Here is a 27,820-nt window from a genome sequence, read left to right as displayed (position 1 = left end):
TCAAAAGAATGAGAAAAAATGTGAAGGCTTGGAGGGAAAGCATGGTTAGCAGAAGAAAGAGCAGGCACTATTAGGAACTGCTTTTCAATGATGGCATTGAATTCTATGTAGAGTGGCAAGTTCAAGATCTTCCCCAAAATAATAGCACATACATGGGACTGTATATCTGTGCTGTAGCAATGAGTAGTCTAGGAGGAGGATTGTATCAAGAGTTATTTGCCATTTGGTTCATTTTCCCTTTTGAAGGTCTCAGTGCTAATGTTTCCCCAATTCACTGGGTAAGATAGTGGGGAGTAAAGAAGCCCCAGTCAGAATTACAGAGAGCAACCAAGACCACCTCCCAGTAGCTGGTTTGACTGCCCAATGCTCTTGTCTGTCATACACTATGCTCAAGAGAAAATTACTTACAGGGTCATGCAAATCAAGCAATATAACTGTAGCCTTTCTTCAAACCTCTCCTATTAGCCACCTAGAACACCTCAGGAAAATGTGGAAGATAACTATATATGGTTTAAAAGTAGCATATGCTATATGGCTCTTCAGTATTTAGAACAATGAAATGTTCAAGTATAAATGTAGCTAAAAGGTAAAGATGCAAAAATAAGAATGCCATTGCTCTGGAGGGAGCCCACTCAATGACTACTATAAACAAATCATTCATTTACTGATATGTCATTGATCTATACAACAAAAATCAATGTCATTTAAATCCCTTTTCCACACTAAAAGGACATATTCTTGAGCAACAAAAATCCATGAACATTACTTTTCCTAAAAATAAATCAAACATAAAAAATGCTTTATTAAAAAATAGTCCTATAAGAGAATTGTCTTCATAATTCCATGTAAAATAAACCAAAGTAACTATAGATTCCACTATATTTGGGTTACAGGCTGTCGTGTTAGTCTATAGGACTGTTCATTGTATACCTTAAAGTTTGCAATGAATATTTAAGCAGTAGTACATGAAATAGTGCATTGTTGACAGATTTTGGTGAAAAGTCAAATTTTTTTCAAATGTGCAAAAGTAAATTTTTACCTTTTTAAGGGAAACTCCACTTTTTAAAACTGTGCATTTATTTCAAGTCTCTTTTTTCTACTCTCCTCCCTATTCTTCCCAGCTTCCAGGAATCCCTTTTCCTCATGCCTTCTCTTGATCTCTTTCTTTTCCTTTGGGTCCTCTGAATCTCTTTCCATTCCTTCAGTTTTATTTTCCTTTTTTTTAGTGTTATCTACTATCAAATGGCCATGTTATAAATTCCAGGAGAGTTGGTTAATGAGGAAAATGTTATTTCCCCTGGGCTTCCTAGCTCTGTGCACTCCTTGGCAGTCTCTACTGAAAGGAAAGACTTTGTGTTGGGCACGATGGAGTCTCTTGCATTAATCCTATGGTCTGCCCATTCATTCCATAAACTTCCCATTCTGTCACACCAGAAAAGTAACTGTAGAGAACAAGACCAACTTGGAGGTGAATAGAAAGCTTTTGCCATAATCCTAGCAGAGATGTTTTCTTTAGATGGAAAGTATGCATGCTGTTCTTGAATTTATCCAAAGTAATTTCCATGGGCTTTCTGAAAAATCTAGTAGGAAGAATCTGATAGAGTCAGGAATAAGGTTCTAGGATGGTCCCTGGCATTAACACAAAGGAAGGTGTATAGTGTACTTCTTAAATAGCAATTGTATTAAAGAAATAGGGAAACCAGATTAATTTTCCATTTTAGTGGCATTTTGCGTGATGCACTTTGGGATCTCAGAGCAAGAAATTTATACAGAGTGGAGGTCTTTAAACAAAATTTTTTGACCAATTCTCTTAACCAGTCAGAGCTTTTAGCAGCTTCCTAGCCACAAGTGGACAAGAACACAGGAACTCTCTAAATGGCTCCTTAATTACGTTATGAATTTCTTGGGCTACTCTTTTGATCCACAATTGTGAATTTGCTCCATTTTTCATATTTGCTATATCCTTGTGTCTACTTGCTGTTCTCTTGCTGGAGTCCTGCCTTCTTTCTTCCCAACCTCTTTGAATCATTATTCTTGTGGGCTACTTACTTGGTTTTTGGCATCTATGTCATTTTTGGACACTGGCTATTGATCTTCCCTAAATCTGTAAGAAACTGGCTGGAGGGTCTGACCCAGTCCATTGATAAAAACCAAACCTAGGTTCTAGAACATAGTAGGCACAGGACTTATTGACCACCACCTGGTCAGAAAATATTTCTCTGAAACTTACATGTGTGAACTAAAATAAAATCCTAAGGCTCCCCTCACACCAGCTGACTGAATGGACCCCCTCCTAGTCAAGGGGCTATCCTAAAAGTATCCTGCCACAAGGAGGGAGATCAGACGTGCCTCCTCATACCACTCTCCCTTCTTGGAGACATCCTTTGTAACCCATTAACAGGCCTAAGGCCATGCAAGACAAACCTCTAAGTCCTCAATTTACACAACAAATACATGTCTCTGTCTCCTGTCTCTCATTAACAGACCACCTTGTCTTAAAACATTCCAAGCCTTTAGACAAAAGCTTCATGTTTTTAACCAATTACAAGTCAAAGAGTCTTTAAACCCACCTATAACCTGTAAACCCCAGCTTCCAAATGGCCCACCTTTTCAGGCCAAGCCAATGTATGCCTTCCATGTGCTGATTTATGACTTTACCTGTAACCCCTGTCTCCCTGAAATGTATAAAACCAAACTGTAACCCAACCACAGTGAGTCTACTTGCTCAAGGCTTCTTGGGTGTGGCTCTGGGTCATGGTCCTCAAATTTGTCGCAGAATAAACCTCTTAAAATTATTTTACAGAGTTTGGCTTCTTTTCCGTGGACACGTGGGATGGATGTTCATTAATCATTACCACCTGTTTTGCCCTTAGCTGCTGATTATTACTTTTCTTTTAATAGCACAGTAAAGATACAAAGTCTCAATTTGCCCTGTATACACAGGTATTTTCATTCACTCCTTTCATTCTGATTAAATCTAAAGATAAAGACAACAAATTAAGATGTTTTTTGAGAAGTCAGGACTCTGCAAAAAAAAAAAAAAAATGGTAGTCAGATGACCATATCTGTCAGCTGCATAAATTATAAAATATGTACAATTTTATGTGTTCTTTTGAAAGGCATTAAGAATTGGATATTGGAAGACACTTTTAATTTTTTCTGAAATCTTTATACCTACCTGTAAATACCAAAGAGATAATAATTACTGTAAAAATCGAGCAGTATAGAAGTATATATAAAAGTAGGTCTTATTTTAGATGTCTGCCTAACAATTCATAAGATAAATATACTGTAATTTTTTTTTGTATCCAGCAGAACTTTCTGACAGTTTTTTGCCCAAACAGAAAGATTGTTAGTAAGGTAATGAATGCCTATTGGAGAAAGTATTTGGGAGAATTGGAATGATAATTTTTCATGTGTAATATATAAAGGAGGCCTCAGTTTATTAGGAACTATACTAAAAGACCAAGATGTTTTCTTCTGAAGTTTCAAGATCTGAAAATCATGCTTTTACTTGCCTTAATTGGAGAAAAAATATTATGTCAAGGTTCAGCTACAAGACGTTCCCTGATGCAATTAAGAGACACAAGAAGTTGACCAGAGCTTTAGGAAAATATACCTAGAATAGCTGGAAAAACAGTTCTACAGACAACAAGACATGCAGTGATGGGCTTTTCTTCTTAATCTATTGCTACAGGGGACATAAAACAGGTAGTGTGAATTCTAATGGATTGCATATACTAAAATCCTTTTGTGTTTTGTGAATAACAAAAAGGGAGTCCACTCAACCTCTCTTCTACAAAAGGAACATGTTGAGAGAGACTATATGGGTTGTCAGGCCTGTGGGAGGCTGCTGAGTCACATATGATTCACAGACCTAGCTTCAGAAATCTTTTGACTTTAACATTACAATACAGGGTGGTCCATTTTAAAACTGCTTGTTGAAATCCACATTGGGATATGCTCTAAATGGAGCAGTAGGAGCAGTGACAGAATGACTAATAATGAAAAAAAAAATGAGGAGACTGCAGCAATTCATTTGGAATGTTGATGTTTAATTCATGTTCTTGGCTGTTGCATGATTCTTTTGTATTTCATAAAGATGATGAGTTACGTGGGCATGCCTCTTATAGCAGGGACTTTAAGCTAAAGTTCCACCGTCTTTTCACAAGGGCTAGTTAGATGCTTCCTACCTGTATGTAAAATGATTGAATGTGATCCATTTTCTAAGAATTTGCTTCTAATTAATTATTTCAAATATGAAAGATATAAACGTCAACACAAATGAGACTTTCTATGAGAAGATCAACCATTACGTTATTAAGTGTTTGTTTCATATTTTATATTAATGACTTAAATTTTAGTAACCATCTTGTCATTTGCTTCCCCATAAGCGAAATATAGCTAACACTTATTTTTTTTCTTTTGTTAGTAACAGAGAATTATCTGATATTAAACATTTAACTAGAAAAATGTTTAAAAAGGCCTTCTCAGTAACTGTACATACATGAATCAGGCCTTATAGCATGTTTTTAATTTTTTGAGAGTAGGACACAGAAGCTTCAGTTCAATTTAACTACATAAAGTGCTAACTTTTTCTCCCTAATAATTTTTTTCATTGAATTGCCTAGATTTTGACCTTCTTTTCAACATATAGTGCATAAAAGGTCAGAATTATACAATATTGTTATGTAAACATTAACACATGTTATATAATTTGAAAAATTAAACAATTCCAATAAAAAGTTTGAAATTATGACCAAGAAATTAAAAATGATTTATTTTTCTATATTGCTTGATATTTATATAAACCTTTCACTAATGACTCACATGCTTTGAAAGGGATTATATGATAGTGCTAAAAACTTGTAATGTTTTTGTCATTTGATAAGCATAAATTCATTTTTAAACACAATTCTCATTGTTAATTTCACTGTGTTGATGGAGAAAAGCAGTTTGATTGAAAAAAAAAGCAGTTTAGGTTTTTGTTTATATTGCACATGGCGGGAAAGGGAGCTGGCTGTAACTCTTATCCAAAAGCAGCCTTCTCTTTGGAATGTTCAGTATGCCCAGACCATCAGAGGGGAACACGGGGCAATGTCTGTGCTGCTTAGGTAAAGAGGGTCAAAGAGAACCATGTTCTGTAAGGACGAAAAGGTTGAAAGCAATTAAATTGCAATATACTTTCTGAGCTGGAAAGATGTTTACCATCTCCTGTTTGAAGGCTTCATTTCTGTTTCCCTAGAATTTTGTACTTAATTAAAAAAAATAAAAGTGTTGGAGGTAAACTAAAAAAAAAAAAACACTCTGTCTTCAGAAAGAGAGTTACTGTCTTTCTAATTTGCAAGTTAATACATTTGCATTGACAGCTTTTTGATTGTTAAATAAACTCTGCCTTGGAACAGCTGTCAGACAAATTACACTATGGGCTATGTTTAAAAGAAGTGCCACATGAATCAAGTTGGCCCCTGGTTTTCATATTCATACGTTTGTTTGTATGTCTGAACCTACATCAGAAAAACAATGAAGGCCAGCTGAAATAGTCATATTTTCTGTGCATATTGAAGAACTTAATGTTGGTTTTAGAATATTTTGTGTTTAGAAACACGTCAGGGCTGAATCTACATCTGACCTGCTACTTTATTGTCAATCTGTGTGCATGTTATGAATAGTATTAGATTCAGCTGCTATGGACCTAATGCATAACACTGAGAATGTCATGTTAATGAAAGTAGTAAAATTTCTGGTTGTAAATAAAATAAATAATACTTGTTTAATTTCATAATACTGGTGAAAACTTTAACAATTTAATGTGAGGAGAAATTATAGCATTTAAGTAATTATGTACATGTTTCCACTGAGATGTTTTAAGGAAGAAAATACCTGGGTGTTCCCAATTAGTTACATCTTTATTTTCTAACTATAACTTTTTTTCTTGCCACGTAAAAATAAGATTTCTATAAATGCCATTTTCTCTCTTTATACCAATGAAGCAGACTTTTAACCCAGGGCTATGACATTTCTGTGAAATAGAAAACAGGAGACGTTTTTAAGTAATGATGAGAGGAGAGTTGAGGGGCTATTATTTGGTGGTTTAACAATGAAAACCAAGTCACGTTTCAGATTACTGCATCAATTAGCATTTATTAAGATAGTTATATGTCATTGGCTTGTAAGGGCACACTGTACTGCCATGTACTAACTGGGACCTTGGGCAAGTAACTCAACCTCTCTATACTTCAGTTTACTTATCTGTAAAGTGAGTCTAATAATAGTATCTACCTCAAAAGATTTTTGCAAGAATTAAAGAGTTTGTATATATAACATATTTAGAACAGTTCCTGGCGCATAGGTATGCAATAGATGTTATCTGTTGTTTGTTGAGCATCCACTGTGTGCTCAAAACTGTGTTAGATAGTCTCGGAATATAGGAGTATTAATATAAACTATAAGCTCATCCATTCAAGGAAATTAAGTGTTTTGGAGAAATAACAATAACATAAGACAGTACATCAATATGTGTAACATTTTGTAGGACAGACTACATATCTTACAAACTTACAGAAAAGAAAGATTTCTAAGAGTTTGAGAACTTGGACTGACCTGAAGAGGGACCTGAAGCACAGGCCTGAAGGAGGATTTTCAGGAGCTGAAGAGGCTTAGAGAGGTGATTCTGGGTTGGTAGAAAACATGTTTAAAGAATGTGACAAAAGTGGCATGTTTGTAAAACAGTTAAACTGGCTTGACTGGAGATACTGATCCATGTGGGGAAGTGGATTGGCTATTTAGGTCAGAATCCAAATTTAAGAAGCTTTTGAGGGTTTTGCAGTATTGAAAATATTATGAATGCTCAGCTAATAATTCAGAGAAGAAAAGAAAATGAGGGAATTTTGATCATGACATTAAATAATGTTTACATGCTTGAATTAGGCTAAAATAAATTTTGTGAACAATTTGCAGTGACTGAGAAAAAACCCAGATAAACAATGAAAGGGAAGATCTTCAATAAAATGAATGGAGATTTTATAATGAGCAATTAGAAATTCAGCTCATTGGGTTCATAGAAACACCAGCAGCAGATTGTGTGGCCATGTGGGACACCTCGGCTGGCACCAGGCGACAGAGGGATTATGCTGGAGGTTGTAACTAACCGTGATGTGGAAGGATAAAAAACAAAGCTCTCAAGCCTTCAGGGAGCAAGTCCCATGTGTGAGAACACTGTCCCCCGCCCTCCAGCTAATCCATAAAGCTACCTTAATATCAAACCTAAAATGTTTTTTCTATTTGTTGTCTTGGAAGCTGGAAGCAAATTGCTGCAGCTGAGGCAGAAAATGTTTACTAAAGAAACAAAAAAAAACTCATCTAAAACGAAAATCAATCTGAGATGGTAGAAAAAGTAGATCTCATGAAAAGAAAATCTTATGAAGAAAATAGATCTCATGACCTTTGAGAACTATGAGTATATTTGTAAAGTGGATTAACTACACACACATTAATACACATGTGCACATGTGCGAACAGCAGAAGACCAACAGAAAATGAAGGCAGAGAAACACATGTACAGCTTAAGAGTCAGATTTTAGTGATGCAACCTTTTTTCCTACTCTAAAGTACTTTACCTTTCCACTCTGATTAGCCTGATCACATCTTTTGCTGCATTTCTTACAGGATTACTCTAGATAAAAATGGAATACTAAAGCATTTCACAAGTTAAAACAGCTTTCTAAAAACAGAGCACCAGTGTTATTGAAAATGGTTTAAATTGAGAATAATTTCAGGGACTAACTAACATTCCTGGCATGACACCCATCTCACAAACAATCCTATGGTTTAATATAGATAACAAGCACTCCCTTTACACACACACACAGTGTTCCATTATATAGTTATCTGTGTTATAAGAAATGCATATTTAGCAAAATTGCATGTCTAGGTTATCTAAATCTTTGGCTTACTTCTGTTATTTTTACCCAACTACAGGAACACTGTGGGTGGTTTATTATATAACAAAAATAGGAGCAGTTTGGCATTGGTAGAATATTTATAGCAAGTGGAACACTAGACTCGAAATATATGATCTTATTACTTCAACTTTATGAATAAGCTATTTATATATCAACTCAATTGAAATGGTCAGTTTGTTAGATCTTTTGATATTTTAATTTTTTCCCAGCTCCACAGGGCATAACTATATCTTATTCGCTTGGGTTAAAAATAAGATTTTTCTTAAACATAGTGAGTGGCATAGGCAGAGAATTGCCTTAGGACAGGGTTCCCAATGGTAAAGACTTCTCATTCTCCTGCTACCCCTCCTATAAATCCCTTACTGTAGCAAGCCCTCTTCCTTTCCCTGTTCTCTATGGTATAGCTCCCATTCCTTCTTTGTCTCTGTGATAATTGCTAGTGGAATATGTTGAGAGGTATGTAGGAGAAAGATGTCTGTTTTAGTATTCTCTTCATACAAGTAGCAGTAGGTTTACACACATTATTCTCCTTTCCAGAGGACTTACCCACATCAAATATGGGAAGGAAGGACAGTTAGTCTTGGGTATGACCTATTATAACAATTCTTAGCTATCACTTTAGCTCTGTTGTTCCAACCAGGCAAATTCTCTCCTTAGCTTAGCATTTAAAACAATTCAATAAATTACTAATAACTATTCAGACTTGACACTTTGTCACTCAACTCTTATACTTTACAATAGGTTAAATGTGTGTAATTGTATTTTTCTGAATTTGATCGTCTAATGCTGCAGTCCCCAAGCTATGGACCGGTACTGGTCGGTGGCCTGTTAGGAACCAGGCCACACAGCATTAGGTGAGTGAAGCTGCACCTGTATTTACAGTCCCTGTCTCCCAACACCCCTAGATGGGACCGTCTAGTTGCAGGAAAACAAGCTCAGGGCTTCTACTGATTCTGCATTATAGTTATATAATTATTTCATCATACATTTACAATGTAATAATAATAGAAATAAAGTGCACAATAAATGTAATGCTCTTGAATGATCCCAAAATCGTCCCCACTCACTCTAGTCCGTAGAAAAATTGTCTTCCAGGAAACCGGTCCCTGGTGCCAAAAAGGTTGGGGACTACTGCCACAAAATGAAATGGACTGCTATCTTTTTCTTTTCTTTTTGAAAATAGATTTTTGAATTGTGCACTACTCTTTTGAAAGCCACATTACAGACAAATCCAACCTCGAAAGGAATAATATTAATTGAATAGCAGTTTTTCTTTCTCTTCAACTTAATGCAAAGTTGAGTATTAATATTTTATATGTTTGCCTTTAGAATTCGAGGTGTTTCTGTACAGTAAGGTAAAGTAGAAGGTATAAACGATTATCTTAATTATTCAATAAAACATTTGCCTCAATTTTTAGAGATATCTTAGTGAATGCTTCAAATTACACTGAATCTATAGACAATATCAAACAGTTGGAAATCTTGTATTGCTAGTTGATTCTGTAATGAGTTATTGTAGGGACAAAGAAGGATTACAAGATTTATATTTTTCTATGACATTTAATATACACTTAAAAGGTTTGGAATTTTAAGCACACATTCTAGAGATTTAATAATTCCTTTAAAATACTAAGTCCACATTTTGAAAATCTACTTGTTGAAAAGTGGGTACTGTTTGCCAGATGCATGGGGTCCAACAGTTTATTTTATTCTGATGAAGATTATGGGGAGAAGATATGCACTACATAAAAATACTTGTGATCTTTTAAAAATAGTACAATTGCATTTCAATTCAATACATTTTTCTACTCAATAAAGTACTTATGTGTCTACTAAAGTCAAAGCACTGTAATAGAAACTTTGAGGATGCAGTGATAAATGAGAATAAAAGTGTATCCATCTAATCGTGGAAATGTAAAGAAAAATAAGCACAAAGCACAATTAAAGTGCTCTTGAAGTTTAGTGTACAGAAGAGAATATTCATAGTTTGGCAGGTTGTAAAAAGTGATATGAGAATATTTGTGGAATTTACCCATTCACAAAGGAGGTGGGAGATTAATTCCCGGTAGAGGTTATAGAGCAAAGGCAGGACGTGGAAAAGGACAGTCAACATGCATGGGGAATGTCTGTGGCTGGTTGAAGTAAAAGGTCTTAGAAAATAAAAAGCTAGAGGGTTGAATTGTTTAACTTCTGTAAATTCTTCTCATCTGTCAAATGTGAACACTACTTTTTTATTAATATGTTGAATAAATAAGAGAATGCATGTTAGATACTTTAGCATGGATAAGGTACACAATATCTCAATGCCTGTAGCTATCAGCTGAGTGTTAGAAAAATCTGAGATACTGTTGCTGAACAAAGGATTAGAGGAGGATTAAGATGGAGAAATTGATGATACGAATCTGGAGGACTGGGGAGATGGTTTTCCAAAAAGAAGAAGGGGCATAATATTTGTAGTATTGGGAGGGAAATATATTGAGTTCAATTTTCTACATATTTAAAAAGCGATGGTGGGACATCAAGATGAAATGATCAAATGGTAGGGTAGAACTGGAACTCAATTTTAGGGATTATATATGTAAAAGTGATAGTTGAAGTCATAAGATTTTGAAGGAATACAAATAAAAGAGAAGTGAGCGGAGAGTGGCAGATAAAATCAAAGACAGATGTTGATAAATGACTATATTTGGGTTTAGGAAAATGAAAAGGAGTCAGATGATAATAGTATAAAAGACAAGAGACTAGGGAATAGGGTCATAGGAGCTACAGGAACGTGGGCTTTTAAGAGGGCAGTGGAGCAAGGGGGATACGGGGTAGGAAAAGAATAAGAAATAGTTCTGTTGCATACATACCTTGACTACATACTTAATCTCTTGAGCTTCTCACCATTTTCCTCTATAAGTAGCATCCATTCTTCTTACTCTTCTGAGTGTCATGCTCAAGTCCTGTCTTTATGACATTGAATCCTCTGTTACCATCAGAGACCTGAAGCTAGGGAAATTACATTTCTAACAAGCAGAGTTCAGTGTGCTCTTGACATCACATGTTTGAAAATCCAATGTGTTTTCTCATGGAAACAATGTACCTATTAGTCAAGTTCCATTGTATCTATGTAACCAGATATACATGGGTGCTGTGAACTTTGTTGAGCTAGCCAGAGATGGTAGCATATATTTAATATTTATTTCTAAGAGAAAGATTTCCAAACTATTAAACTTTCTGGGAACAATGTTTATTTCATGGTGACTTTAGGAATTTGTTCTCTTAAAAAAATATATGTATATAGTTTCAGATGATTTAAAGTAGGATATGTGTTCTTAGGCTGCTTTCTTCATTTAGTTTCGACAGCATATTCTTTTTGTAAGGTTATTAAGCTAAAAATTCAAAAAATGATGAGAAAGATTTGAAATAATAATAAAGTAGTTTCACATTTTCTTGTAAATATTGTGATAGGATTTTTGATTCCATACAAAAAGGGTTTAGAAAACAGGCATTGTTTATGAATATAATAACATTTTAACAAATATTTTATTAATAGTAGTTCTTATTTACAATGAGTAGAGATCCTGAAATTGTTAGGACCGTCAATTCAATTTTCCTTATCCTCATTTCCCACCTACTAGTATCTGCCCCACATTCATCTGGATGCCTTTTTCCCCTGACTCTGTCCTCCCAAGCCTGGTATTGGTAAGCATTCACACAGCCAGGCTGATTACTGCTCATGGGAACTGATGGCTTCCGGTATAGTGCAAGTCCTTAAATACTCTCCAGCCATTCTTATTAAACCTCCAACTTTCTTTTCAACTATCTACCTTAATACCTACTGCTTATCTCTGAGCAGATGACTTGTAGAAAATAGAGACCAATAAGTGAAATCATCTCAACTTGTTGCTGTAGTTGTTCTAGTTATTTCCGTTTACCTCAAATCTGGTACATTTTTCCTCCAGTCTCCATAGAAGAAGTATTCTCTTCTAGCCATGGATTAGGTTTTTCCTGGGTTCTGCTTATTTCTTAATTCTTCCCCACCTCTACCCTTTCATGGTTGGGATACAGGGGTGAGCAATAAAAAGCCTAATGAATCTAGAGTCTTTTAAAAGACTGCAGGGGAGAAAAGATTTCTTTCCTTATCTATTTTATTGCAAGGTACATGGTTGAGACCCCTATTAAAAAGACATACAAATTAATTTAATATAAGTTTTACATGACACAAGAACCTTTAGAAAATGAAGACCCAAAGACCCAAGAAAAACTATATGTTTCAATGGACAGTACTGCAGAAGTGTGAGTAGAGGGTAAACGGGTATGGTCTAATGGTTATAAATCTAGGGGGACGTAGCAAGACCTGTTTGTTCAGATTCTTGATGTCCTGTGTGAGATTTCTTCCCTTGGGAAACAGGGCAGGACACCTGTCACTGCAGGTCCTCAGGGGAGAAGGGGGGGAGAAGGTTAGAGAGTGACCTTCTTAGGTTTCATGGCCTGCTTCAGGGGAGAACAGTGGGCCAAGGTCAGAGAGACCTTCCTGCTTTTGCTGTTTTCTTAAATGCCAAGGTGCCCTATTGTGGGGTAGCATTTCCTGTACCCCATCACTGTCAATAAACTATTCTCTCCTGAATCTTTGATGTCTCCTTCTGTACTTGCCTTCCTCCTTTCACATAGGAACATGTTCATATTTATTCTATTAGAAAACATAAAGAAGCACCAACTCCTCATTCTTGATTGCTTTCCAGTTTTCATAGTTTCTTTCATTCACCTCATATACAAGGTAGATAATTTTCTCTCATCTTATTTAATAACTCTATAGTTCCGTCCTCTCTTTGGAAACCTTATCCTTAGGCTTTTGTGATACCATTATTCTTGGATTTCCTTTTTTGGCCACTACTCAGATTCCTCTGTCCATTCTTTAAATGCTATTTTCTACAGTTCTAACTACTGTTTATTTCCTTCCTCCCTCTGTACACACACTTTTGGGAGTCATTAATTGATTTCCCTGTGTCCTTTATATAGATTGTCACTATCAAATCTTTAAATTCTATGGAGACTTCCCTTCTGAGACCTCTAAACCCATGTACATTCAATTGCCTACTGTATACTTGAGTCTCCCCAATACACCTCTAATTGAATCAATAAAAACAAACCCATCGGTGTCCCTCTAAACTGTTCTTCCTCCTGTACTGTCTATATAAAAATGTCCTGTCATCGTCTAACTGCGAAACTCCCTGAATCATCTCAAATTCTTTCCCCAGTCACTTTCTACATGTGACTGTCTATGAAGTCTTGTTCATACTGCAGAATTTCTGTTGCTCTAGTTGCTTATACTTGGTCTTCCCATCCTTTTCCTTTCCCCCTTCTCACCACACTGAGTTAGAGTCCTTCTCATTATCTCTTAACTAGACCTTCTCTTTTCATTTTCTGTTCACTTGCTAAGCCACTATCCACTTGGTGATAGGGAAGTTATAATATTTTATCATGTTCTTATATACTTACTTGATCTTATCACTCTTTGACTTCACATTTCCTAATATCTCTCCATTAGTTTGAGAGTACATTCTAAATGTTTTGGAATGGTATTTAAGACCCTTGGTTTGGCCCATCTATCTGGCTGAATTTCTTCCCTACTGTTTCTGCTCCCATTCCATGCAATTTGCTGAACCAAGCTTGGCCTCCAGCCATTCTCACTTCTTAGAGTTGCTGAGTATGCCATGTTTTACATTCCTTCTACCTTCATTGTTACTGCTGCCTTTTCTCAATTTTGTCAAGTTCACTTGTCTGTCAAATGTCACTTCAAGTAGCTACTGCTCTAGAAAGCCTCCTCTATTCACCTCCCTGCATCACTACTTAATAAGCATTAAGTGACTCTCTCCTAGTTCCTGAAACATATCCCACCATATTCTTATTGTTCCCCTCTTCCTCTCTTCCTGCCAGACCTAGTTTTAACCCCAACCTGCATCTCCATCTCGCAAAATCTTTTCCAGCACTACTAATACTTGTTGAATGGGTTAAGAAAGAACAAACAATTTTTTTCTTAGTAAAGTGCTATGTTAGTTTCTTATTAAATGAAAGTCTACATCCTCTATAATTTCCCACAAATTTTATAGTATCTTCAGGATAAATTTAATAAAATAGTGCTTAGAGATTATACATATGTGCCTGAAAATTTACCAAGGAAGATAAAGATTGATAAAGACTTTGTACATATGAGTGTTTTCTCTTGTGTAAATTTTTGACTTTCATGGTGAATGGGATCTTTCGTTATTTCCTATTTATTAAAGCTTTTTAATTCCAGGTTGAAAGATAGTGCATAAGTACTTTAGGAAAACCAGGTAACATTTCATATTTATAAAAAATAATCCTTCTATAAAGTGGTCTTGATAGCTTGTCAGCAGGACAGGGAAGACTGGATGGATTCTGAATTGCTTTTTAGCCAAAACAAGTTCACCTCAATGAACGCTGGTAGTAACAGTGCACTCAAGTGTCAAGTTAGAATACATGTTTTGGGTCAGTTTAGCATAAATCAGAATTCAGACATGAGTTATCTTCATTTCTTTAAATATATATTCTTTGTCTCTGTTTCCCAGCTAAAGGGATGTATAACACTTATTATTTGTCAATGTTGGGAATTATATCTAAGAAGAGATGATTCATTTTCCCTGGGTTCTAGGACTTGTTCAGAAACTGCTTAGAGAAATGAGATAATGTGATCTGAATTAGAAAATGTTGTCAATGGTCTGCTCCTACTTGTGCCCCACTGTAATGTTTTGTTTTTCATTTACAAATGGGGCACAATTATATTTATCTAATAGCAGTACTAAGAATATTAGTATTTATGATATTTTTCTAATATAAACACCAACTTATAAATAGCAAAAATTATAGTATTAGAATAACATTGTGTGCATGATTCATTTTACTGTTTCTATAAATTTTTCCTATACCTTACTCCCATTTATTCATTTTTTGTTTTTTGATATTCCTTTACCTTTTCTATCCTATTTATATAGAACATGGTTCAATAAATATTCTTGTTTTCATTTGTGCTAAAGTATCCCTAGTTTACTGTGTTTTATTTACTAACTAGTTTGTTTCATATGTAAATCAAGCCTCTGTGTTTTCCTCTAAGGGATTTCATCTTTTTTTTTATGACTGACTTTCATTTTTTTCTTCCTCTTTAACTTATCAGATCATTATTCTTTTATGTATTCTCTTATACCTCATTTAAATCTCTTCCAAGTTACGCTTTTATTCCACATTTATTTTTTTATATTTATTTGAAAAAAGTCGGAGACCTTGATGTGTACTATTGGAATTCTTCTCTCAGGAAGAAAAGACAATTAAATCTCCATGATTTAAATTATATATGTATATGTAAACGGAAGTTCAAATTCACGTATAAATCATCTATTGTTGTTACTGGCTTGCTGGTGTTTTCTTATATTTGCCTGGGTAGAAAAGAATGTACACTTAGGTCTACAACATGAGGATGAATAAGTGAATTATATGAAGGAATTGCAAATTAAATTATATTGATGTGAATGGGGAAATTTGATTGGTACTATTGGGTAATGTCTCTAATACCAGGAAAAAGTAAGATGGGACATGGATTTCAGTTTTTCTAAAATATCCTGACATCCATACCTCATATTTTAAGATGTCCATTGCATTAATTTAAAGTATATATCTGAAAAGGATTTGAACTTAAATCCTTCAGTTATAATTTTAATGATCAAAACCATTGTTCTAAAATTTAAGCTTTGATCCAGTAATTTCAAATCTGTGTCTATCTAAAGACATAAAATATTTTTGAGCTTCATTCACTGACCTATTTGTTGCCATGTAATTTGTAGTGGTTAAAAGCTGATGATATCTTAGCTATTTTCATGGAATTTTAATGGAAAATAAGCAAACATCTACTCTTATATTGGATAAGACACTAATGTTATTTTTTTCTTTTTGATTTGGGGGCATTTCAGCATCCCTAAAGCTTGTGCACTTAGGGTTCAATACTTCTGCAATTTAAAGGTGGAATGGGAGGGTAAACATAGTAGGAGCTAGGAGGCAGAAGAAAGATTTAAAGGCAATTTAATGAATTATCTGTAGCGTGGATATGGATATGAAATATCAGAATGTGGCCTTTATTTGCTAGAGATCTGATAGAACATAATCTTTTCTGATTTCTGCAGTATCAAGTCATGGGTGGATAAGATGCAAGAAGACCTTGTCACGCTAGCAAAAACAGCAAGTGGAGTCAATCAGCTCGTTGATGTGAGTAACTTCCACCAAAGAAACTTGTTAATATTTTCTTTAATTTGAATGCAGTTCTGTCTTCTAGGAAACTGAATTTCTCTTACCAATGGGATATGACACCCATCTTCATGTGGCTCAACTAGTGAATTTCTGAGAGAGACTCTTGGTTACTCCTAAGTTACTGTGAATGAGAAAAGCTATCCCTAACAATTAATGAAACTTTCTCATGGCACTTTACAGTTTATATACAGCTCTCACTTAGATGACTCCATGTTGTGTATACTTCCCTCAAATTCAAAGTAGATGTCATGTACTTACTGCCACAATGTTTACATTCTTCAAAATATATTTTAAAATCTCTCATGTAGTGGTGACTGCAAGTCCTGTGATGGGTTCCTTTGAATATTTGCAATGGGAACACATCTTCAGTCTTTGAGAGTAGATGTTACTTTTAAAATTATTTGAAAAGTATTTACAACCATGTCTAGAGCCATTGAGATTGGTAATAAAGGTTTTGGTGCAAGAAAAGGAGATGGTATAAAAGGTGATTTTTTTCTTATGAATTATAAACTGGCTATGAAAGTCTCTCTAAATTTTTCTTATTTCATCATATTATGGGGGTACAAATATTTAGGTTACATATATTACCTTTGCCCCACCTGAGTCAGAGCTTCAAGCGTGTCCATCCCCCAGATGGTGCACACTGCAACCATTAGCTGTGAATATACCCGTCCCCTCCTCCCCCTCCCACCTGCCTGACACCCAGTGAATGTTACTAATATATGGGCACTTAAGTGTTGATCAGTTAATACCAATTTGATGGTGAGTACCATGGCTTTTGAAAATGACATAAATATTTATATAACATCTTAGATTATTTTCCATGTCCATGGGTAAGAATATTTACATGTATAAGGTTCTATAAGATTAATTAAAAATTAATGGTCATTTTTAAGGGTCTCATTACTTTCATTTCAATATAAGTAATACAGCAATTGGAAAATACTCCCATCTTATGTTCTCAGTGATGCAGTGAGGCCTTTCCAAAAATGTGATGGGCCAATGAGGTGAAATTATATAAAAGCAGTTTCATGTATAGTATGTGAATATTTATCACACAGATATTTATATGAATATTCATGAATATTTTTCCCTTGGAGAAACTGGAATATATTATACCTATGTCTTAATAGAAATCCATAAATAAACCTTAATAAGCACATACTAAAAAATTTATACCAGAATCTCTTTAAAAAAAATTGTAGATTTCAAACTGAGAATGTGTTGAACAAAAACCTAAGTCTCTGTGAGATAAGGAATATATTTGGAAATGAAAAGCATTCCTAGTGAACAACAATGATCATTTTTACTTCTAGTTAATGTAATGTGTTCAGCACATGATATGTCCTAGGCACTGTGCAGGCTGCTAAGGATAGACAAACACAGTTCCCCTTCTCTGAGAACTGACATTCTTCTGATCAAAATTTCCGTTACTAGGGGTGTCGAGGTGCCTGAAAGCTATTGTAAGTTGACACTTGGGATCTGCAGTGATTCACAGTGGGAAAATGTTAGAATATAAAAGTGTGTAGGATAGTAAGTGAGCCTCTGTGAAACTAATGGAATTTGTGGAAGCTCCAGCAAATCTTCTTTGTTAATTTTCATTTAAATATTGCTTAAATTGACTAAGAGGGAAGCTTTTATTCAGTCACAATGAGAAGAAAAACGAGAAATTATAGATTCTGGTTAGAAGTTATATGACTCTTTATTGACAGATTGAGATTAAAAATAAGCAGCTCTTGGGAGCTTCTCCCCCACTTCTTTAGTGCTACTCCAGCCTCAAAAACCACTTGCTTGGCTGACCTCATTGTCAGTTTTGGTATTAATAGGTGAAAGTTCTCTTGCTGAATCTGGTTTTTGCAATAAATCATTAAACACAAAAAATAAAAAAGTCTTGCCTGGTTTCCATTATGCTTTATGGAGTATAGATTACCAAGAAGAGTGTATCAATGACTTTGTCTGAATTAGGATAACAAAATAGAATGAAAAGGATGAAAGAAAATCCTCTTAATTTTCTGTTTATGAGACACATACCTCATTACAGTGACAGAAAAATTCTAAAGAAAAGAATTATATGTTATGTAACTGGGGTAGGGGAAGGTATGTTAGAACAGAATTTATTACTGGAAAAAGAATTTAAGTATTAGGGCGCGTGAACAGTGTCATTTTACACAGACAAGTGATTCCATTTGCCTCATTCTTTTTGCCTAGAGAGAAGGTCCATCATATGGGCAAAAAGAGTATGTTATTAAATATTTATTTATTTGTTTGTTTTTGCTATGGGAACTGAAAAACTGGTTGAAGGATCCCTGGGTTGAGAGTGAATTTTGAGCTGAGGTTGGGGATAGTGGACGCACAGTGATGACCGGAAGTTGAGTAAATGGAGGAACATAGCAGGTCCCTGAATTGAAATTCAATGTTATAGGAATGATGATTCTTCCCAAATTAATTGATATGATTGTTTTTACTGGCTTCACAAGGTACAAGTAGCTTTTTACATGGAGGCCAAGAACCAGTGCAATGAGGCAACATAGCTAAAGTAATGTATCCTTGCAATTCTATGAAAATTGCTTAATGGCATCATAAAATATTAGCCCAGGGAAAGTGATAATATTATTGAATAAATTCAGTGCTGTAACTACAAATATGAGAGTTTGCCCAGGTAACCTGCCTATCTTCTGTTAAAGATCAAGAGTGAATAGCCTTCAGTAGGACTATTGTCCCTGGTGCATTTGAGTATTAAGGTATCTCTTATTGAATGATTCCACTATTGAATCAGTTGGAGAATACATATGTCTGTCAACTGCATATGCCATATGCTCATCCACAATGTGGATAAAATGAGGGAAAAATTTGGGGAAAGAAATGATGTATTACAGTTTTCTTAGTGTACTTAGTATATTAGAGCGTTTTAAAATTTGACTGAAGAACTTTATTCTTTTTTCCCATTAATCCAAGCACTATATTAAGCCTTTTACATGTACTATCTGATTAATCCTCTGGACAACTTTGTGCATTGAGCATCATCATCTTTAATATGCATGAAGAAACTGTTTGGAAGGTTAAAATTTTGTTTTAGGTTACACAACTACTAAATTAGATGCTACTCTGAAATTTAAAATAAATTCTTGTATGCTTTAGAATATGTGTTAATATTTTGCATTTTTATATCCATACTTGTATTTTGAAAAAGTAACCAGATCCCCAATTAGGAACAAGGTTGGTGTATCTGGTTATGCTACTGCTCTTTTTGTAAAAGATAGAATTAGAAGCCGCCAAAGCTGTGCCACCAATTATCTACTCATGAATATTTTCATTTGAATTTCTTTAAAAAAGAAAAGAGTGGAAGGAAATTCCAAGATGTGTGTTTACGTGCATAATTTAAAACCTCCCATTTTTTTTGTTGGTATGCACAGAAATGGTTTTGTGTGTATATACATTGAAATAATTGCTAAGAGTGGTACAGAAAGTAAATTTTCCCTGATTTTGTCTTCACAGTCTTCTAACTGAAAATAACACACTTAATATTTTTTATGGAATATGATAGCATATCCCTTTAAAACATATTTAAAACTATTACACCTTGGTTCCACCAGTTGCTAGCTTTGTGATCTGGCCAAGACATTTAATCTCATGGAGTTGTTGGGATTGATGATATCCATATAAAATATTTATTGACACATAATCAGAACTGAACAAGGCATTCATTTGTTGCTTTAGTTGGGGGTACTGTATTGTATTAGTTGGGGTACAGGCTGAGCCAATGTGACAAAGAGAAAAGATAGCCATGTATTTTTCTCTCACACAGTAGTCTAGAGAAAAGCAGTCTAGGGTTGGCAGGGTGGCTCTGCCATCCTTAGCACGTGGCTTCCGTTCCTAGGTCCAAGATGATTCTTCCAGTTGCTATTTTTCTTAGCCATCATGTAAAGGGAAAGAGACTTCAGAGCAGAAATCCAGTCAATTAGGGTAAGACATTTTTCTCACATTCCAGTGGTCAGAACTTAGTCACGTGGTCACATCTAACTAGAAAGGAGTCAGAGAAGTAGGGTCTATATCTGAGCATCCATGTGCCCAGTCAAAATTGTATCACAATGGTAGGGGGCAGAACAAATAGTGGAGGATGACTAGCAGTCTTCCACTGATATGTATTTGTTACCTGAATATGCCCCTTATAAGAGCTGTATCTAAAAATGTATTGAAGATATGTTAACATAGAATGGAAGCTGTATGTATACATTTTAAACATCTATAGATCAAGAAAAAATAAAAAAAGCCCCAGGTTTTGAAAAATATATACTTATTTTTAATCTGAATTATAGCATATTTTGAAATATATTTTATTCTAAACACACACACACACACACACACACACACACACACACACACACGATTTCTTTAGCTACCACACTGGCAAATGAAAAGGCTGATCATCACATATTTATGAGTAGGTAACATTTTTTAAATTAAAGTGGTCTCAATATTCTTGTAAACAATGTTTTTAAGTTCATAAAATATTTACCATCAGCCATTTTTATACTTAATTTGTTGAGAAAATATTTCATCCTAAAGATACACCTAAATTTTGACCAACATCCAAATTGTCAGATATTTTAAATTAATGGGTTCTATAGAGAGAATTTGCTTCATGAAAAAGTTTTCTATAAATAAATTGATGAATATAAACAACTGTCTTTTCTATATAATACATTTCTGTATCTGCAAAATGTTATAATAAAAGGAAACAGAACTTGGCAAATATGTCAGAAATTCTCAGTTACTTCATTTGATTAGCCTCACCCAAGGGACAACAGATTTCAACAATGTAAGCAAATTATTACACAATCACTTGGGAGATTTGTTGTCTATTTTGTATACTATTTTCTTCACACCTCCGCTTTCTCTTAAGGGCCTTCTCATAGCCCCCTCTTTAGTATAAAAAAGGATTCAATAGTTGTCATTTACATTTGATCATTTAACTCTGTAGTCATTCTTTTATCTCCAAACAGGACATATTTGGTATTAAAAAGCAAGTGTGAAGACTATCCACCACCCCTTGTCCCTCCCCGGAGTGAGTGAGCACCTCACCTGGCACCTCACCTGCCTCATCCTTCTCTTACCTCTGGGGCCCACAGATAGTAAGGTCTTACTTGCTTTGTATCTTCTACTCGCCAGTGCCAGAGGCATAGATCATTGCACCTCTGGGTCATCACCTAGGTCTCTTCTCTGAATTTTCTTCCCTGGTCCTTTTTCTCCATTCTCCATCTACAATGTGAGGCTCTTCTTATAGCTTTTCTCCAGGGTTTGTAAGACTTCCAGACTCGTATCATTTATAAATAAGGTACAATGTATGTTTCTGTAGTGTGTAACAGTATGTTCATTTTGAAATATTCACCTACGTTATCTAACATTCCTCCATACATTCCTTGTATTACCATTCCAACTTTGTGTTTTGTCTTCTGACAATAAAGGGTGTTGGGGGAATCCAAACTTTTGGTTAATAGCGCTTATTGTATCCCTACAGTTATCTAAGAAATTTGAAATGATACGAGTCACCTTGTTGTTATAAAGGTTTCTTCTTAAATGTAAACTGTCTAAATTTATAAAATTTTAGGCTAGAATCTGCAAATGTACTTAGGAAAATGCGTGGATTGATTTTATCCTGAAAGTTTATTTTTGAAGGTAGAATCATTCTGCAATGGTATCATCATAGAACTTCCTGGCTTTTGATTCACCATTATGATTTCATAAGTTAAGGTGATGTCAAAATCAATACCTTTACATTTCAATACATTACTCAAAGATGTAAATGTGAAATACGTTTAAATATTGAGCATGAAATTCAATACTCAATTAAGTTACTATTTACATAAGTGTTTTGAGTGAAGAATTTCTTTTCATTAGTAACTTACACTCATGCTTTTTCTTTGACATTGTGGTCACGTCATCTTATGTAAATAGAATATTCATTTTCTAGGAGGTGGAGTGTTTAATATATTAATATATTTACAAAAGAAGATACTCAAAAACAGAACCTAATTAATCATTGGTGGTTTTGATGAGGGAATTGGCAAGATGCACAGATGACAGGAAGGATTAGGAATCTTCTAGTCCTGGGTGTGCTGCAAATTCTGCGGTATGATATTAGAATCCCCTTTACCTGCTTGTCAAGTGAGATCAATAACAACACTTCCCTTTCCTCCCAGAATTGTTGTAAGAATAAAAGGTAATATAAAATGAAGTGTGAAAACAATAATGCCTTGAAAAAATTATATGCTTGCTTTTAATAAATCTTGAAAAATTACATGCTTTTTTAATCTTGAAAAAGTTACATGCTTTCTTTCAATAAACAAATATAGCTAGTTATTTTATATTTTGATTTTATTGAGTTACCTTTTCTCAACAATGAAATATTATAACTAAATCATAACTATGTAGGCAATGTAAGATTATCTTACCCTCCTGCATCTTTTTTACTAAGTAGAAAGAAATCTATTTTGACTGCATAATATAGTACCAATAAAAAGTACAGAGTTTGGATTCCCTTAACCATTACCCCTCCCCACCCCACTGGAGATATTAAAGTAAGAAGCTTTTTATTTTTCAAAAAAAAAACAACAACAAAACAGTGGTGCATTTTCAAAGATACAGAATAAAATCTAAGGGGATTTCTAATTTTAGGGTGACTTTTAATTTTATTACACATACTAAAATGTTTTCTTTCACCTTACCATTCTATTCCAGTATCAATTATTAATTAACATTTTCTTAAATTATGCTGGTACTTGGAGGGACAAATTATTATTTATTATTTCTCCAAATATATATCTAGTGCAGTGTTTTTCAGCCAGGGGTGACTTTGCGCCCCAGAAAAAATTTGGCGATGTTTGGAAACATTTGTGATTATCATAACTTGGGTCATGGGGGCATTGCTGCTTGCATCTGCTTGGCATAGAGGCCAATGATGCTGGTAAACACTCGACAGTGCATGAGACATTGCCCTGCCCAACAAAGAAGAATTAGCTGGTAAAAAATGTGAATAGCGCTAATGTTGAAAAACTGCTCAAAAAGGGTTGAAGAATTTGAGGCAAGAATAAGTGTATGAAATCCTTTAAATGAATATAAATTTGTAAAATTGTATATCAGCATTGGTAGGTAGCAATTTTGCTGTAGAAAAGCCATTTGTTAGTAAAGTATGACAGGGCAAATTGAACTGGGCTGCTTTTTAAAATTCTTTTGTTGGCAGCAAAATGAATTTAGGTCGTTTTGGGTTAGAGATACTAAACAAGCAGCTCACCCAGCCTATGGTTGATTATTTTTTAATTTAGTTTTAATAGAATCTAGTATGATCTTTTCCACTTTTGATTGCACATGAATTTTCTGGTCAAAATGCATACTCAATTCACAATTTATACATAGCTTTAGATATGGAAAGGGAGAGGATAGGTTAATAAATTATCCCTGGAATTTAAAACAAAAAACAAGTAGATAGCTTCTATTAGATATCTTAATATTTTCCTTGGTTTGAATCTGTGTTCTTAAAGATGAACTTATAATTTACCTTATTATACATCAACTGTCTCTATCCTAAAAATTGAAAAATTTTTGCTATGAATGTTTTTCATACTCTTTAGCCTTTGTCATAATTTAGTTCCTCTACTCCAGAAATAGTCTAGATTTCTGGTTAGATATAATCACCTGTTCTTATGTATAGTATGGAGAAAATTAAGAGGCATGTTTACGATTGTCATTTGTACTTCTCCTTATTATATCTTTAATACACTGCTCAGAAGTGTCACCACCATGTTCTTGTTAATAGGAACTAGGGCGAGTAGCAGTGTATGCTGTGGAAGGTTCACCAATTCTCACTTCATTCTTCCTAAATGTCCTTCCTCAACATAATGTCCCATTTTAAATGTGACACGGTTCCAGCTAAGAAGCTGTATCATATCAAATAGAATAGAATGGCTAGGGAAACTCTTGAGTTTGTTATTAGAATGCCAGTTTGATACAGTTATCCTTAGAAAAGTATGCATTATAAATTTGAGAACATCTTCTTCTGATTCTGTGTCTTATTAAAAAAAATTTGAGAATATGACCAAATTATGTACTTGTATGTGTGTATATATAGAACTGTGTATGTGTGTCTATGTTCAGATGATATTTATAATAAACATATTTTGATTTCTTGTGTATTAATTGCTTTGATAGATACTAGAAGTTCTGAATTAAATATTACTAGTCTAAAATAACTTGGAATTGACTACAGAATAAGGTAAACCCTGATACCCTGACTTTAATAGCTCTCCATAATCATGTCTCAATTTGCCTTTCAATCTTTATCTTCCAATAATTCCTTGGATCTTACACATTCTTCTCTCTTTCATCCCATATTGAAACACACGTTTCCTCCAAAATGTGGCTATAATCCCATATTTTTGACTGTGATTATAGCCCTTGTAATTCTACTTTCCTGTGAATTCTGATAGCATAAATTTCTGAATCTCTTCATTGGAACATTAATATTCTTCCTCACATTAATGAATACCTTATATTGTGTATTTATTATTGGAATTTAATTATTGTATAGGTGTCGTATTTGTAATCTGTTACATAACTGCATAGCACCTTACCTGTTATTTTTTTTGGTTTAAAATAAATATTGATTTTAAAATATAGGGAGGAAGTTGTTATAAGTCAGCATTTCACATTCCCAACAAAGCCTGACACAGGAACCGGTATCAGTATCCATTCTCTAATTTATGCAATTAATATGTATTGTGCCAGGCACTGTACTATGTGCTGGCATGTACCAGTGAACACGACAGACAAAAATCTTGGTCCTCTTGAAACTTACATTTTGGTTAAAGGAAATAGAAAATACATAATAAACACAATATTTACACAAATTATATATGTTAGGTGATTGCAGATGCTTAAAAGTAGTAAAACTTTTTATAGAAATGTATTTATAGAAGTCATACTACTTCTATTTATAGAAGTGATAAAAATGTCAAAGGTAATATCCCATCTCAAAAAGCTAGGTTATAGGGGAAAGAAAAAAAGGGCTATAATTTACTTAAAATGAAGATGTATCGAATCAAATGTGATTTTTAAAAATGGCAGTAATACAATGCCATGCATCTTGTAAAATGAGTATTTATAGCTTCATAAATGTACACAAACTACATTAAATCAATATATTTCAGCAGTTGGTATTTGCAGTTCTTTACCAAACTGTACTAAACACAACTGACAATATACTCGAGTACTAAAGAAAAAGACATTTTCAAAACTTGACTTTTGTTTAAGAGATTGCATCATTTACTATTTTAATCAAAAGGAAATGGGGAGAGGTTGGAAGGGATCAGGGATTAATTAGAAATTGCTGCATAATTTTTATGCCAAAATTCATCTTTTAAAACTCTGCTGATTTTCATAGGAGAAAAGTAAGTTTTATTTTGTCTTTACTATTAGTAAAAATATATTCTAACATCAATTCAGATTTAGAGTTACTGGTTACTCTTCGACCTTGGATAAATGAATCTTAACATGTCAACAGCTCTCTGTTGGCGAGCTTAGATGATGTTGAGACTTATGATAAATAAAAAGAAAAATTTTATTATGTTTTTGAATCATTGTAGAGTTTCTTTAGTTATGGGAACTTTGATCCTTGAAAGTGACCAAGAAAGAACATTATATTATTCTTTTGTGTTAATATACCTTTTAGAAACAAGACATTCTCAGTTGCTAAGGAACAAGTAGTTCAAAAGCCTGAGGAACACTTAATAAAGGGGGGGGAGGGACCTAACCCACAGACAAACCATCACACGTTGCAAAATTCAACTAAAATTAAGTGAAATTGATTTTGTGGGCATCTGAAGCAGTTGAGGTGACAATGAATCTCTTTCCCTGCTTGCATTAGTATTGAAGATATATGAATTTACTCCTATTACCAATAAAGACAGTGAAATTATAATGATGGTGGGAGATAGAACGTTTTCTTTTAATCCCACCTCTCATTATTATGAGGTAGGATCATATTTATTCATCCAATTTATCTACAGTTTTATATAGTGTATGCACATCCATTTTGTTATTTTTAGCTCTTCTGTGTAGACTTTCTTCTTAGAACCTCACACGGTTGTGAAGGTAATAATGGGTGTCCTTGAACTAATTTCATTATTTCCTAAAGCCTAACGGAAATTGTACATTTCTCACAATAGAGCTCATCTTTCATATTCAACAGAATCTAATGATGAATGAAATGAAAGTGCAAAGTAATAATTAATAAATACTGTTAATCACAATGTTCAAACATGGAGTTCTGTTAGGATTTTTATTTTTAGGAACAGTGAATCACTCAGTTTATTGTAGAAGTACTCATAAAAAATCTAGCAAATTTAAGGGGAAACTGAAACGGGAGGAGGAGGAGCCTGGGTTTCAGCAAGAACTCAAGGAATTTAGAAGGTACTTTGGTCAAGGGAAGGGTGGTCCAGAGCCCAGGCAGTCTCAGAGAGAGTCCTTATTATTTTAGACTCTAAGCTGGGAGCTCTTCACAACTCGTGTTACTCTTCTATTGCTATTGTGATAAATTACTATAAACCTACTGGTCTAAAATGATGCAGATTTATTATCTTACAATTTTGTAGATCAGAGGTCCTTTCTTTGGCTTATTGCCCCTTTTCTCAATCTTCAAAGCCAGCAATGTAAGGCTGATTTCTTCTCATGCTGATTAGCAAATTAATTCCATCTGCAAACTTCATTCCTTTTTGCTGTCTAACAACATATTCACAGGTTCTGGGGACTAGGATGTGGATATTTTGGGGAAGCCATTATTCTCTCTGTCACAACCACCACTTCTGTTGCTCAGTAGATCTGAATACTGTTTTCCTCCCACTAATGTTTTCAATTCTACTTGTACTTAAGCCCTTGATTTATGCTCCATCCGACTCACTTCCAATGTGTGAGAATCTGGTTGGTTCAGTTTGTTATTATTTATACAGATCTTTGCTATCTGGTTCCTGTCAAGCCATTGACTGAGAAGTTAGCTGCTTTGTAGGTCTGATGTAAGTCCTGACACAGTTAGGGGCCTGGGCCATACATTAGAGTATCGGCAGCTGTGTGTGTGGGAGTTTCTAGCTTCTGTTTCATCAGGGATCGTCAAAGGGAAAACTTCCCTCAGAAAGATGGCTGTGGGTGTGGCAGAAATCTTGATTGCTTATCTGGACAAGTTCCATGGAAGGAAGTAAACGTACAGGTATTGGGGCTGGAGGTTGTCAAAATTTATATATTTAAGATTTAAGATGCAGAAATTTGACTGTCTCTTTAGGGAGCTTAACTTGCTCATGAGCTGCCATTCTTTCTCCCAGGAGAGGGGAAAAGTTAATCTCACCACGTGAAGGTCAGTCTTTTTCAAAACAAGCCTTTCGTGGTCAATTAAGGATTTAGTAAATTTCAAATTCCAGCTTTCAGTATTCTCTGATGTTCTTGACTTTGCTTCTTGGTGTGTGAGTGCAAGGAGAAATTTACGTGACAAGATGTCTGGTGTATTTGCTGTC

The 27,820-nt window shown here is 34.5% G+C and overlaps 1 protein-coding gene across 2 annotated transcripts in view; it reads left to right on the top strand.

Moving 5' to 3' along the window:
- The window catches only part of CACNA2D1 (calcium voltage-gated channel auxiliary subunit alpha2delta 1), a 469,212-nt gene that overhangs the window by 71,931 nt on the left and 369,461 nt on the right, over positions 1-27,820 (top strand). For both annotated transcript variants that reach the window (XM_045564425.1, XM_045564424.1), the window contains exon 2: positions 16,142-16,223. In XM_045564425.1, the coding sequence (XP_045420381.1) occupies positions 16,142-16,223 (82 nt within the window). The remainder of the gene's footprint in view (positions 1-16,141; positions 16,224-27,820) is intronic.

The sequence above is a fragment of the Lemur catta genome, chromosome 11 (assembly GCF_020740605.2).
Source record: "Lemur catta isolate mLemCat1 chromosome 11, mLemCat1.pri, whole genome shotgun sequence".
Lineage (NCBI taxonomy): Eukaryota > Metazoa > Chordata > Mammalia > Primates > Lemuridae > Lemur > Lemur catta.
This window is presented reverse-complemented; position numbering and strand designations above follow the sequence as displayed.